Source organism: Salvia splendens, chromosome 16 (assembly GCF_004379255.2).
Source record: "Salvia splendens isolate huo1 chromosome 16, SspV2, whole genome shotgun sequence".
Classification (NCBI taxonomy): Eukaryota; Viridiplantae; Streptophyta; class Magnoliopsida; order Lamiales; family Lamiaceae; genus Salvia; species Salvia splendens.
In genome coordinates, this window is record NC_056047.1 from 6,019,829 (window position 1) to 6,033,207 (window position 13,379).

The 13,379-nt window shown below is 36.2% G+C and overlaps 2 protein-coding genes across 3 annotated transcripts; one reads left to right on the top strand and one right to left on the bottom strand.

Annotated features, from left to right (window-relative positions):
- Positions 1-17: 17 nt before the first annotated feature.
- LOC121772641 (protein trichome birefringence-like 14) lies at positions 18-4,483 on the bottom strand. Of its 2 annotated transcripts, none has more exons than XM_042169825.1 (5): positions 4,367-4,483; positions 3,281-3,582; positions 2,229-2,444; positions 1,642-1,837; positions 18-1,239 (listed from the first exon to the last, which is right to left on the bottom strand). In XM_042169825.1, the coding sequence occupies exons 2-5, from the start codon at positions 3,435-3,437 to the stop codon at positions 411-413; spliced, it is 1,398 nt and encodes a 465-aa protein (XP_042025759.1). In that variant the 5' UTR covers positions 3,438-3,582; positions 4,367-4,483; the 3' UTR covers positions 18-410. The 2 variants fall into 2 exon arrangements, with proteins under 2 accessions (XP_042025759.1, XP_042025760.1); XM_042169826.1 differs by having other exon boundaries at positions 4,268-4,384.
- Positions 4,484-12,372: 7,889 nt separating this feature from the next.
- LOC121771406 lies at positions 12,373-13,177 on the top strand. Its single transcript, XM_042168185.1, has 3 exons — positions 12,373-12,685; positions 12,754-12,966; positions 13,052-13,177. Exons 1-3 carry the CDS (start codon positions 12,461-12,463, stop codon positions 13,154-13,156), a joined length of 543 nt encoding a protein of 180 aa, XP_042024119.1. The 5' UTR covers positions 12,373-12,460; the 3' UTR covers positions 13,157-13,177.
- The last annotated feature ends 202 nt before the right edge of the window (positions 13,178-13,379 follow it).

Consider the following 13,379-nt stretch of genomic DNA (forward strand, 5'->3'; position numbering starts at 1 on the left):
TCACCTAGTCCATAAAATTACATGAAGACTTCTTTTGCTCAAATAAGTTATTGAACACGATCCAGATAAATAGCAATACAATGGGTTAAAAATATTGAAGTATATTACCTACTCTAGGAACTATACTATTTACCTATAATAATAAATCAAATTATCACCAAAAAGATAAAGAAAAAATGACAAATAGCCTACTACAGCTAAAAAAACCATGTGGTATACTCTTATGCAAGTCAGCACCTTTGTCCCTTTGCTGATGAGGTTAATTAACTCGGGCAGCTTCCCCGTTTTCTTTGACAAAATATTAGTACAACGGAATTCATAAGTTACTTCCTCAGACAGCACGACACCAGTGGCTCCGGTGGCATTTTTGTTCTCAGCTGGGCACCTTTTGTCTCACAAGACCATATATATTACAGTTGGGCGTAGAGCAGTTCATTCCATGTGTCGGGGATGCCTGGAAGGCACCAGTGTAAGCAATCATTTACACCTTCCGATGCTTTCCTGCTGTAGTGCGATATGTGAGCCTCATCCCGAAGTTCAGAAAGAGCAGTTATATCCAAAATCTTAACCATAGTGCCACTGACAGCACCTTCCACAACTGGGTCACTTGATTGATTTTGAAAAACTTCACTCCCCTTTGATAAGGGGGAGAGATTATTGCAGCTACCCCCCGTGTTCCACTCACCATTGGCAAAATGTCTTGGTGATATTGTTCGAAGGAAAACCTTGAGGTGTGGATATAGAGGAATTTGTGAGTCGAACCATCTGGCAATGCTGTATAGTGTGTAATTTTTTGCATTTCCCATCTCAGCTAGTTTTCTGTTGATGACCTGCTTTCCTTCGGCATACATAACCCATTTGTTTGCCCTAAGCTTCCCTCTGTTCCAGTGATGACCTGTGTTGAGAATCACTACATCAAGCTGGGGGAGATAGCGCTCCAAAAAAGCTGGTGGACGGTCCAAATGCATGGCATATTCAGTGGCTGGGTCAGTGATGTTTATCGGTTCTATGCCGCAAAGACTTGCTGACCAGTAATATAGTATAGTGGTATTGGTAGCGGGAAACCGATATGCCCATCCATCGGGTCGGATGGCTCCTTTCGATTTGGTAAGGCCAAATTTCCATTCCACGCTTTCAACTTCTGGCTTCTCCTCGCCACCAGAGGCCATGCACATAAGAGATTGGAATTGTTGTCTGCCCAGTGAATCTCCTATAAATGCAATAGTCTTGTCCTGCATTCTGAAGTATCAAAAGTTAAGCACAGAAAAATCTAAAAAATAAAAGGAAAAGAAAAGAAAAAAAACATTCTGTGGTAATTTTGCATCTACAGTTCTACTTCAGAAGGGGAACCCAGAAAAATGTCACCCCTTTTACATATGTAAACTATGGACTGATACAGATTTATTCACAATCATAGAATGGGCGGGTGAAAACCAAGAAAGCTTGCCCAAGTTAGGTAATCTGCGTCCGGCACGTAGTTATTATAGTTCACAACTTAGATTTAGGTAATGAAAAATATGGACAAGGTACTCGAAAGGTTGAGGTGACTAGCAGGAAAACAGAAAACTTGTCATTGCTGGTAATGAGCAAAATAAGTCTAGCAAAAAGTAAAAGGGTCAGATGGCTTGGCAACATACAGACCTTCTTAAAAATTCACCACCCTGAAACTCAGGCATCTCACAATCATTTGGCTGCCAACGATAACCTTCATAAGAAAAATCTGTGCGCTGGGTCAGTCTACAAGCCCACATATCAGATAGCCATTGCTTGCACCCTAACCCTGAATATAAGGGTCTCCGGTTGTCTGCAACCCATCTTCCTTTGCCATAATCACAAGCTGTAATATATGTAGAAACATATCAAGACAGTATATTTAGAATAGTTTTTATTTTGAATTTAATTTATGCATATCACAAAGATTGGGTTCAGGCATTGTTATCTCCTTAACATAGATATATAGCACACAGGAAACTTGTCACTAATACTATTCAATTTTCTAATAGTTCTATGCCTGTTACTAGAGAGATATATGTTGGCATTCTCCATTGATCAGCCATTGATATTTTTTATTTGATCAAAGCTTGGAATAGGTATGGTAACGCTTGGCGATATAGATAATCTGAAAAGTATGCACAGCCACATGCAAACTGTAATCTTTTACTTGATTACTTACGATTGAGGAGATATACATTTAGAATACTAATGAGATTAGTAGTACTGTAGGATACCTTGCTTCTTTATATGAGAATCTGAAACCCTGTTCTGCTCTTTCCTCTCATAGACAGGTGTGGTCATCTCGTCCATATCACTTTCAGAAGGTTTTATTGTAGGTTTTATTGTAATGTCATCTTCTGTATTTTCGGGAAGTTGAGAGACTGAACCTTCCTCTAGCTCCAAGGGATTTGATAATAGTGATGTATCATCAAAATGATCCACAGTAAAATCTGCATTAGAAAACAGATTTCAAGAGTGCACATATACTATTACAATTAATAATCCTTTGAAATATGAATATATGATACGTGTGTTCTAATTTAAAGAAGAGGAGAAAGATTGCTAAATTATGGAACTTAATAGTGTAAACTGTAAAGTAGATGACAATACTTCTTACTTTGAATATTGGACTGAGATCATGAAATTACTAGTACATCATTTTTCTCCTTTGTAATTGAAGAATACCAAGAATATTAGATCACACGCAAAACACTGGTAGATATATTTTCAATGAAATGGCTTCCGGAAAAAGTAACATCCAGAAAAAATATTATTGGTAAGAAGTGCCATTAGTTATTTGTCAGTGGAAAAAAAAAAGATAAGTACTTTGCCCCAGCAAGAACACTTATTTCCTTTCTTCTATTAAAATTTGCTCCCAACAAAAAGGCGAGCCCACTATATGTCAGTAGCATAACATTATTCAGTTATTATGATTCAAAAATCACAACATAAGAATATAATTTGATAGCAAAAGCAAATGTAAAATCCACTAAGTACTCAAAAGTTTGCAAGCTAATGTTTCTCTAGAGTCAGAAATATGCCAAACTGTTACATTCCTTGCCCAGCAAAACAAGTTTTCCTTCCAAAATTGAAAGACTAATGCAATAAGTAATTATTTCCTATCATTTATAAACACTTAATTTTTCCCTTCTTCTCTGACAATCCTATTGAGGGGTCACCTCTAGACTCTAGTGTATATTATCAAGCTCATGGTGACATGGATTAGGTATTTTAGCTTTCAGGGTATAAAACAGCAGAAACCAAAGACCAAGACATATGTAATTACCTGAGGTATGCATCAAGAATTGCTCTTGTGCTGATAAGAGACTGGTAAGAAGTGGATTATTCTCCCAAGACCAGAAAAATATAGTCGTCAAAAAAAGAGCAGCCAGAGTAAGAGAAGAGTGCCGTCCCCAAAATCTACTAGATTGTCCACCCTTCATTTTCTATGTACACTTCTCAGGACCAGATACTCTTAGCCAAGCTTCACAGGGAGCTGTCTAGCGGTGGGGAGCTTGAGGATGTGAATCACGATAATACACACACTTTTCATGCAAAGACTCTTGGTATCTCCTCTATCTGCGCGACCTAGACATGGAAAAAAAGATTAAATGAGGTAAGTTACTGTACAAAGCATCACAAGTAAAATGCATTAAGATGAGTCGTGAAAGTAGAAAAAGAGTGTCATAGTTATACACAGTGGACCAGTAGAACCCAAAAACATCCAAAAAAACAAGATGGTGGCATAAACATGAGACAGTTTTAGATATACTCCACATTGTTATCTAAGAAAGCAGCTTAGAAGTTTGAAATAGTCAAATCAAAGCACGTTTAGCAATTTTCAAATGAGAGTGGACAGTGATATTGCACTTTCACCAAACGTATAGATAACAAACATTGACTTACTCGAATCAATCATAAAGCCAAAAATTGTAAATGCAATTCCAAAACAAAGGTATAAAGTATTAATACATGTAAGCCATAACTGCAATGTCAATCTATCAATGAAGCTCCTATCAAACCAGACCGATCTCGCATTATTATTTACTAAATTCCACATCCTAGGGCAAACTAGGAGACAAATAAATCTCGTTGCTTGAAATGTGTTTACCAATTACAGGAATTTAATGTGAAAATGGTACCACAATCACCAACAGCTATCGCCACTGTCACAGCTAGAATTCGAAAACCACATTGCAAGCAATTAGGAAAATACAGAATCCCCACAGGAAAAAAATAAATAAATAAAAGAAACGCCATTAAAATCTGCAACCTTCAAACATGGGGAGGGATAAAATGAAGCATGAATCTCGAAAACAACAGCAGCATTTGATCGCCGTAGTTAGAAAAATACTAGTACAAATATATTCACCTGCTTTGCTGATTGCTGATTGCTGATTGCTGAAGATCCGTCCAAATCCTCCCGATTTAATAATTTATTTTAAATAATTGGGTCCCGAAAAAATTGTAGATCCTCTCAGATTTATACTGTATGTAGCAGATGCAAACACACGTGGGTCGGTGTGAGAATTTGGGTGGGTATTCTGGCGGGTCGGGTAAAAATAATTTATGACAAGAGTAGTATTTAATTCGACGTCGTGGTGACATGTTCGGGCAAATAGTAATGATAAAATTATTACTACCTTTTATTATTATAAAATAAAAATGCAGATATTTAAAGTAAAATACATTTATTGATGGAAATATCATGTTATTTATATTTTTTGAAATTACACTAAGGCCATCCACAGTGGGATCGAGCGCGCTATCGTCCGCCACTGTGGTTCCGCGGACGAAGCGGGACGATATGGCATCGTCCGCGCCATCGTCCGCCCACTGTGAGCGACGCGGGCGATGCAACGCGTTTTAGTTTTTTTTATTATTTTTAAAATTCAAAAATTTTGTTATATATATACCCCAACTTCACTTTTCATTTGTAACTTTTCGATTAACTTTTAAACTCTCAAATTACGCTATAAAATGGATTTCGGTGGATACTCAAGTCCCAGTAGCCCGATGTTTGGAGCGCATCGTCGAGCGCTACTATGAGGCGAAGCCGCCGAGCGAGTACAAGCGCCGACAGGAGCAGCTCCGCAAGCACTGGGATCAGGTGAAGAAGCAAGTCAACCTGTTCACGGCGGAGTACGAGAAGTGCTTGAGGGATCAAGGAAGCGGCGAGAGCTTGAGCGACGTGCGCGATAGAGCGATGTTGTCGTACCAGTCCATATATGGCGACTTCAAGCATTTCAACATCTGGACGCTCTTGAGGGACAAGCAAAAGTTCCAAGGCGAGATTCTGCACACCGGTGCGGCGAAGAGGACGAAGACCACCTACACTGGTGGTTACACGACCAGCGAAAGCGGAACTCGTCCAGTGGACCTCAACCAGACGTGCACGGAGGAAGAGATTTCCGGCACACCGATGTCCTCCCGACGGCGTCCCATAGGCGTCAAGGCTGCGAAGAACAAGGGGAAAGCGAAGGCGACATCCTCCTCGGCCGCCGCCCCCCATCGCCGGTCCCGACCCCGGCGACACTTGCCTACGGGATTTGGCAACGGCCTCGATGGCACGGACGTTGTTGGATACGCACAACGCCCTTATGAAGTGTACGGAAATAATAATTTTTTTATTAGGATAGTCAATTTTTTTATTTCTAACCCGTGTAACTTTTTTTTTATAATCAATGAATTTTTTTTCGTTCTTAGTTAATCGTTGTGTTTTTTCTAAGTTTGCATTTATATATTTGAAAACATTTAAATTAATTAACAAAACAATAGTAAAATGCTTAGGGCGCCCCACTAGAGGTGGATGGAGAGGAGGATAAAATGCTGATTTGGCGGTGCATAGGGCGGGCTTTAGGGTGCCCACTGTGGATGCTCTAATGTCATTTGAAATAATGGGATCATGATTCTCGATCCTTGATATTTATGAATATGATTCATCTTATTGAAAATATGTGATTTTTTAACATTTTTTATTTACTTACATATTCTAATAAAACTGAAAAAATAATACTAATATTATTAAATAAATTATTATTTCCATTAAAGTAAAATTAGATAAATATATAAAAAAAGTAATAAAAAATCCATGTAGTCAACCACGCGAAATAAAAAATTATACGCGACAAAAAATTATGTCTAATAATTTAATAAAAAATTATCTTTATCTCCCACGACATCAAGAATGAAAAATAATTTAATAAATTTAGATCTCAAACAAATTACTCACGTCAAGAAAGAAAAATAATTTAATAAACTTAGATCTCAAACAAATTACTCATATGGGTGTACATGGTTGTTAATTTGCAACGCTTTAGATGTAGATAACGTTTATACTTGCGTCACACATTTTTATTCGATTTGGGGGCGCCACACTACTTGAGCCGCCGACTCTTCCCATGCCTATGCTCTTCGACACCTTTGATCCAATCAGATGATGTCTTGGCTTTTGATCCATCCCTCGCTTGCACCCGCAAATGTGGATCAGCGGATCCACCGTTTGTTGAATATTGCTCATCCCGGTGTGTTTTGTGCTCTTTGGCCCCGTGCTTGCGTCTAAATCTATGCCACCCGCCCACTTATTGACGTGACATACCCTCGCTTGTTTCACTAGCTTATTCCTACTCTTTTTGGTCAGGGATGGCACAACTTATGGATGTCAGGGCTCAATCGATCTCAGATCTTTTGTAAATGCGCGTTAGAATCCCATCAGACCGAGCCAGTTAGTTGTATAGCTCAACAATTCTCTAAAAAATCACTTTTTCTGGTTATTTCTATGATAGAGTATATATTTGAATTTTCTTAAATTTATTCTTTTACTTAATCAATAAATTTGTGCTTAAGATGTGTTCTGTTTCTGAGCTTAAATTAAAGTTCTGTATATTTTTATTTTAATTAAAAGTTGATGAGAAAATTATAAAATATCTTGATGGACTTGGGCCCGCAAAAATGCTAAATTTTGGAAAGTTGGTTCAAGTAGAATAGAACGCACTCCTATGTATCTATAGTGAGGCCGTGACGACAAAAATGGAGCTGTTACCTTTAAATTCATCTACATAAATATTCCCATTAGGCCATCCACAACGCTGTCTCTATACCGTCTCTTAAACCGTCTCTTAACTACTATTTGAGCACTATTTGAGGGCCCCACTGTCCTTTTTTCCTCCATCTCTTAACTAAGAGACGGAACCTGCAACGCTCCGTCTCTTAACCGTCTCTTAATTACTATTCATTCAATTTAATTTATAATTTTTTTTAAAACCCAATTCAATTTAAACAAACACACTTTATTAAAATTTAAACAACATTACAACTTAACATTAAAAAAACGAAGACATAATTAAAATTCTAAAAAAAATAAAAATGACATAATTTAATCTTCTCCGCCAAAATTTTCCCAAATGTGCTCAATTAGATCCTCTTGGAGTTGGGTGTGGGCGCTAGAGTCGCGTGTCCTTGCCCGAATAGCCAACCGTTCTTGTATAGATGGATGCGCTCCACTTCGCGGCGGACTACTTGCGGTTGAGCTTCCGGGGGATTCGGGGTCGAACCAATTTCCGGCATCGGGTCCTTCGTCTCGGACAATCATGTTGTGCAACATTATGCACGTATACATGATGTCAACCATGCTCTCCATGAACCACGAACGAGCCGGGGCTTTGATGATGTTGAACCATGCACGTATACATGGCTGCAGTACATTTCTGCAGCGTCGTGTGGCTGGGACGACCGACCGCGTCGAACCCTTCTCGGAAGAACTCCTCCCTGGCCGCCAAAGTATTCGCTATGTGGAGAAATAGCGGTTTTCGCATGCGGAAACGGCGACGGAAATAGGTATCTCCCCAAATCGGGTTATCGCAGAAGTAGTCGCGTACTAACCGTGCGGCGGCTTCCTCCCGGTTCCGATTGATGTACTTCCGGGAGCGTCGTGGGAGTGGTGCGGCTTCCTCCGCCTCTCGTCGTCGATCTTCTTCGAGTGATTGTTCCATTAATTGACGCATTTGCTCAAAAGGATCCATTTGTTTGAGTTGATTGAAGATGGAAATTGGAGTGATAGAGAGGATTTGAGAGGAATAGATGTGTGTTTGTGTTTGAAATGAGTATGAAATAGAATTATTTATAGAGTAAAAAAATTTAAAAATTTAAAAAATGAAAATAAAAATTTAACGGTAATATTACCGTTTGTAAAAAAAAATTTAATTAAAAATCGATTTTTAAAAAAAAAACGAATTATTGCGTCATCAGTGACGACGCCCACTCGCGGGCCAGCGAGTGGGCGTCACGCACGCATGGGGACGTGCCACGTGTCCCTGGCGCGTGACGAGCCATCTCGTCTCGTGTCTCGCCGAGACGAGCTACGCGACGAGACGGGCGCGAGATAGAGACGAGATGGGCGCTGCAATGCGTCTCGCGGGGGTCTCGTCTCTCCGAGACGAGACGCGAGCCCGGCGCGAGACGCGTTGTGGATGGTCTTATTATTCTCAATCATTTTTGGCTCCATTCTTTTAGATTTGACAATCAGTCCTTTCACATTCACACCCTATTGGATTGTTAATTTGTTATGAACGCTATTTTCAGACCTAATGTGTAATTACAGTAGTAGTATAAAAAGATAAGTACTGTAAAACACTTTGCATATGAATCGAATTAATATATGCTAAGTATGACAAATTGATTTTGCAGATTATCAAATTCTCAATCATGCAACATATTCTAACTTACAATGCTCATGTCATATCAGTCTACATTCTCAATTTCTTAAAACATCCTCAAATGTAATAAGTTCTTATTACCCGACATGGTAACTGGAAAATATTGTTTTTTTATGCATAGTGTGGATTTTAACTATGCAATTTTCTATTTTTAATGAATTTTGTATTTTAATTAAATCATGAATCTAATTTAATAAGAATATCTTACTAATCGTGTGTGTGACACACTATGGCTTGGTATTCGCTTTCTTACAAATTAATTGAACCATCACCTCCACCAATGGTTAATTTATGTGATAAGTCCCCATGTATATTAATAGTAGTAATATTTTATTGGTAGTTATGGAGTATTCGTATTACTAGTAGTTACTAGTTAGTAGTCTAATAAAGTCACATGACTTATTTTCCGCATTTATTTGTTGATTTCGGCTTTTTTTCCTTCAATTATTTATTGATAACCAAATAATATTACGAGCCGGCATCGCTACATTACACTTGGCATCAAATTTATTAGTTGTTCCATATATTACTAGTATTTTGAGTAACAATAGTTGAACATTCAGTTAGACATTGTGGTTGCTAAGTCAATTTAGTAAGAGTACACATTAATATGTGGGCTTTAATCCTATAACCATTTGGTAGATATGCAGTAATAATCATATGTTCGGCTGCAATGAGTGGTTACTTGACGAACAATTTCTCCTTTTATAATTTCATTCATGAATTGAAACTTTGAATATAATCTATTTTGATATTGTTTGATATGAAATGTATGTGTACATATTTATCATTTGAAGTTGGGGAGCTATGATTGATGTAATACTACCTCAGTATTTTAAAAATGAAAACTTTTCAAACGGCATGAGTTTTAATGCAAAATTGCTTTTCAAACGGCACATATTTTAATGCACAATTAGTAAGGTAAGAGATAAAAAGAGAAAAATTGGTAAAGTATGAAAGAGGAAGAGAAAAAATGGTAAAGTAAGTGAAAGGAAGAGAAAAAAATAATGAAATTGGTATTAGTGGGTTGTGTCGATATGAGGTGTACTTTATTGTATTGGTATAAGTGGTAAATAAATTGATGTATAAGAGTTTAATGATTTTCTGAAATAAAAAGTTTAAAAGTTTCTATTTTTAAGATATGGATTAAAATGAAAAGAGTTAGTATTATTTTTAAAATATATAGTACTTGATACTTAACCTATTGCACTATTTTCGTGTGTCATACTCATATCCCGAAAAATCTTAAAATCGCAATGAATTTGACGCGTAATAATCGAGCTATACATATATTTTCCTCTAATTATTTTATGGGTTGAGTTGACTAATTCGTTAATTGCTGTAAATAAATTAATGGCATTTATCCTCGTAAAAAATTGTACTCCTTTTTTTTTTGTCGAATTGCAGAAAATAAATTAATAGGATTTGGTGGAGGACATTAAGGTGGGAGTGAAGTTATCTCTTTGCATGGCACATGCTTCAAACCTTGTGGCCCCATTTTCTCATGTGCGGTAGTACTTGTTTTTCTATTTTTGTTTTCCGATTTAATTGCTTTCCATTTTACTATATCTAATTTATCATTTTATTGGATCACAATCCAATGCTGTATTCATGCAGAGTTAATCTTGATTTGGAGATGGATGGAGCATTATTTATAGGTAGATATACGAAAAATAGAATCGAGGAAATAGTGGATTAGAATAAATGTCATTTCATAATTGATTTCATTATATTTGTACAAATCATTATTAATCATGATTGTAAGCGGAAGTAAAAAAAAATAGTAGTCCATACATTTTTTTTTTGGTAAAGAGTAGACTCCTTACATTTTAGTTTACGTATGTGTATGATTCCGATTCCATGCATTTAACTTTCTCGAGGGACAGGAAATTCCATTTCATTTAAAATTAATTTACTGCATTTATTAGTGCATCATATTTATTATTTAGCTATCGCCATAAAAAGTATACCTCCATAAACCTTTAATTTTGTATCAGTATAATATTAAGAGTTCAGTCGTATATGATTAATTTATAATATTTTTAATAAATCTTTCAAATTTAACAAGCACAATACTAATACTACATTTTTCATAAATTCTTATAATGTTCTACAAGTAAAAGTTCTATGCTATTTTAGTTAAAACAAAAAAAAAACCACCCCTCCACCACTTAAATAAAGAGAATGAACATTTCGTGCAGCCATCAAAATTCAACCCTAAAAAACGAAAAATATATCAGTTAGACACAATATGCAATGTAGAGTATTGTTTCATAACAACATTTGATATACTAGCATTGTATTTTTTTAGTTCCACATTTTGCTTTTGTTGATTCACTGAATTAATACTGTCCTAGACTTAAATCTATACATGTTTTCTATTTTTATTGTAAGGCTTCAATGGAATATATGTCTGTTTAGAGCATTTCCGATGGGAGAAGTTAAGTCTTATAATTATATTTGCCTATTTTTAATGAAAAATCATTCTCCAAGTAACAAGGTATTTTTAAAAAGTATTGTAACTTTTTCCGTTTTAAAGAGATATCTCTAACTCTCAATAGAGATAAAATCTTATAACTACCATTTTCATTTAGGGTTATTAGCCTGTAAATACATGAACTTTCAATTTTTTCTGTTTTTTCCCCAAAACTTTTTTTTTGAATATAAATACATGAACTTTCAACTTTTTTGTTTTTTCCCCCGATTCAAAATTCCGATCAAATTGAAGATGATGTGGAAAATGCATACTTATTTTATTATCTATGTGGCAGAAAATGAGAATAAAGAAAATCTGACATGGATAAAAAGGAAAACCCTTGTCTTTTTCCTCTCCTTTATCGGTTCTCTCCCTTTCCCCTTTCTCTCCCTTTCCCCTTTACTTCTCTCAAAATTTTTCATCTCCTTGGACGAGACAGTGGCTGTAAAATGATTGATAAAGTTATTGGTGGTCCCAAGACATCCAAATCTTCTAGAGAAACATGGCATAGGTAAATTATGTGATCAATATTAAACTATGCTTTTGGTAGGGTTTAGTGATTTTCTTATTCTTTTGTTGGGGATGCTTACCTTCTACATATTTGATAATAGCCCTAAAATGGATTTATTATTACTTGCTTTTTCTAAATTATGGTACTCCATACACACGCCCAACAAATACATGCCCAGTTTATATTTAATGACAAGTGTTTACTAATTTATGATGCAATTTTGTTCTACTCTGTTATTTGCAGTGATGAATTTGCCATTTATTTTCACTATGGAGGTGGTTTTGAAAACATAGATGGTGTTAAAAATTATACTGGGGGAAGTTTTGTTGGGAGGTATGGCTTTGATCCTGATAAATTTGGCTATTTTGACATTGAAGAAGAAGTTAAAAAATTAGGCGTTATGTCATGGTCTAAGATGTGCTACAAAATTCCAGATCGGAATTTGTATGTGATTATTAAATCTGATAAAGAAGTTACGCAAATGTTGGCATATCTTTCTCACAGAAACAGAACAGTTAGTATATTTATAGATGGTGGGAAGAGATTAGAAGATGGATTTGTGGAGAAAAGTCAGGAAGTAGTTGCTGAAAATATTGGGCAAAATGTGGGTGACAATGAAGAGTCGAGTTGTGATATAGATGTGAATTATTACCCATCTCAAAGTGAGGAGAGTGACAATGAGCTAACTGATATTGAATTTATTATACAGTAAGCAGATATCTTGAGGGCTATAAGGTGGGATTGGAACCCATTAGGGGTCAGAGAATGTGGCCCGAGGTAGAAGAAACCATTGTCAAGCCTCCAGTGATAAGAAGAATGCCCGGTAGACCCAAGAAAAAGAGAAGAAGAGCACCTGAGGAAAAAGATCCTAAATGTCCTCAAAAAAAAAAAAGAACTGGAGTGCAGATGACTTGCCAAAACTGTCACCAACAAGGGCACAACAGCAGGAGTTGCAAGAACGATCCAGTTGAAAAAATACCGAAGGAAAAGGTAGTGAAGTTTCCTATTGTACCTTTATATAACTATATTAATTGCTATATTTATATATGATTCTCTAGGGTAAAAGGGGAAGGCCTGCAAAGAAAATTCCACAACAAAATAGCTTAGTAGGCTCGAGTCGAGGAACACGAAAAGAGCATCCACAAATGTCCATCTCTGCCAATGCTAATGCTCGTCAAGTTGCTAATGCTTGTCAAGTGAAGGAAAGGGCATTAGCTAGGAAAGGAGTTGGAGTGATTGGTTTTGAGGAGAGTGGAAACATTTATATGAGGGTATATTGATTAAACTTACGTTTTTTTGTTAAATCTCATTTTTGAAAAATTGATGTGATATTCTAACATAATGTATATGATACAGATGTCTTCTCACAACAAGGTAATACATGTGAACAAGGAGATTTCAAGCACATCAAGTTCAAGGATTAGACAAAGCAATGTCATGAAAGTTTGTTCACCACAATAGAGTCAGAGCAAACCAACACAAGGGAACGATGATTGATTACAAGTTTTTTTATAAAAAAAATTGTACTAGTTTTTTGTTAGTTTTTGGTGATATTTGTTTTGTGAAATTGTTGAATTTGGATGGGAAAAATGATGAATTTTTGAAGTGTAATGGAATTATGAAGAAATTTGAATGAAAAAATGATGGAATGTAATGAGTTTTTTTATCATAATTATTTTTGTAA

What these genes read in the sequence shown, in the direction of transcription:
- LOC121772641 (XM_042169825.1), bottom strand. Translation starts at nt 3,437, where the DNA reads ATGAAGGGTGGACAATCTAGTAGATTTTGGGGACGGCACTCTTCTCTT. An exon ending in ATTCTTGATGCATACCTCAG is followed by an intron (nt 2,445 to 3,280) that starts GTAATTACATAT and finishes TTTCTAATGCAG; the next exon opens with ATTTTACTGTGGATCATTTT. An exon ending in GGTGGTGAATTTTTAAGAAG is followed by an intron (nt 1,240 to 1,641) that starts GTCTGTATGTTG and finishes TTGATACTTCAG; the next exon opens with AATGCAGGACAAGACTATTG.
- LOC121771406 (XM_042168185.1), top strand. Translation starts at nt 12,461, where the DNA reads ATGTGGCCCGAGGTAGAAGAAACCATTGTCAAGCCTCCAGTGATAAGA. An exon ending in AAAAAATACCGAAGGAAAAG is followed by an intron (nt 12,686 to 12,753) that starts GTAGTGAAGTTT and finishes ATGATTCTCTAG; the next exon opens with GGTAAAAGGGGAAGGCCTGC. An exon ending in GTGGAAACATTTATATGAGG is followed by an intron (nt 12,967 to 13,051) that starts GTATATTGATTA and finishes TATATGATACAG; the next exon opens with ATGTCTTCTCACAACAAGGT.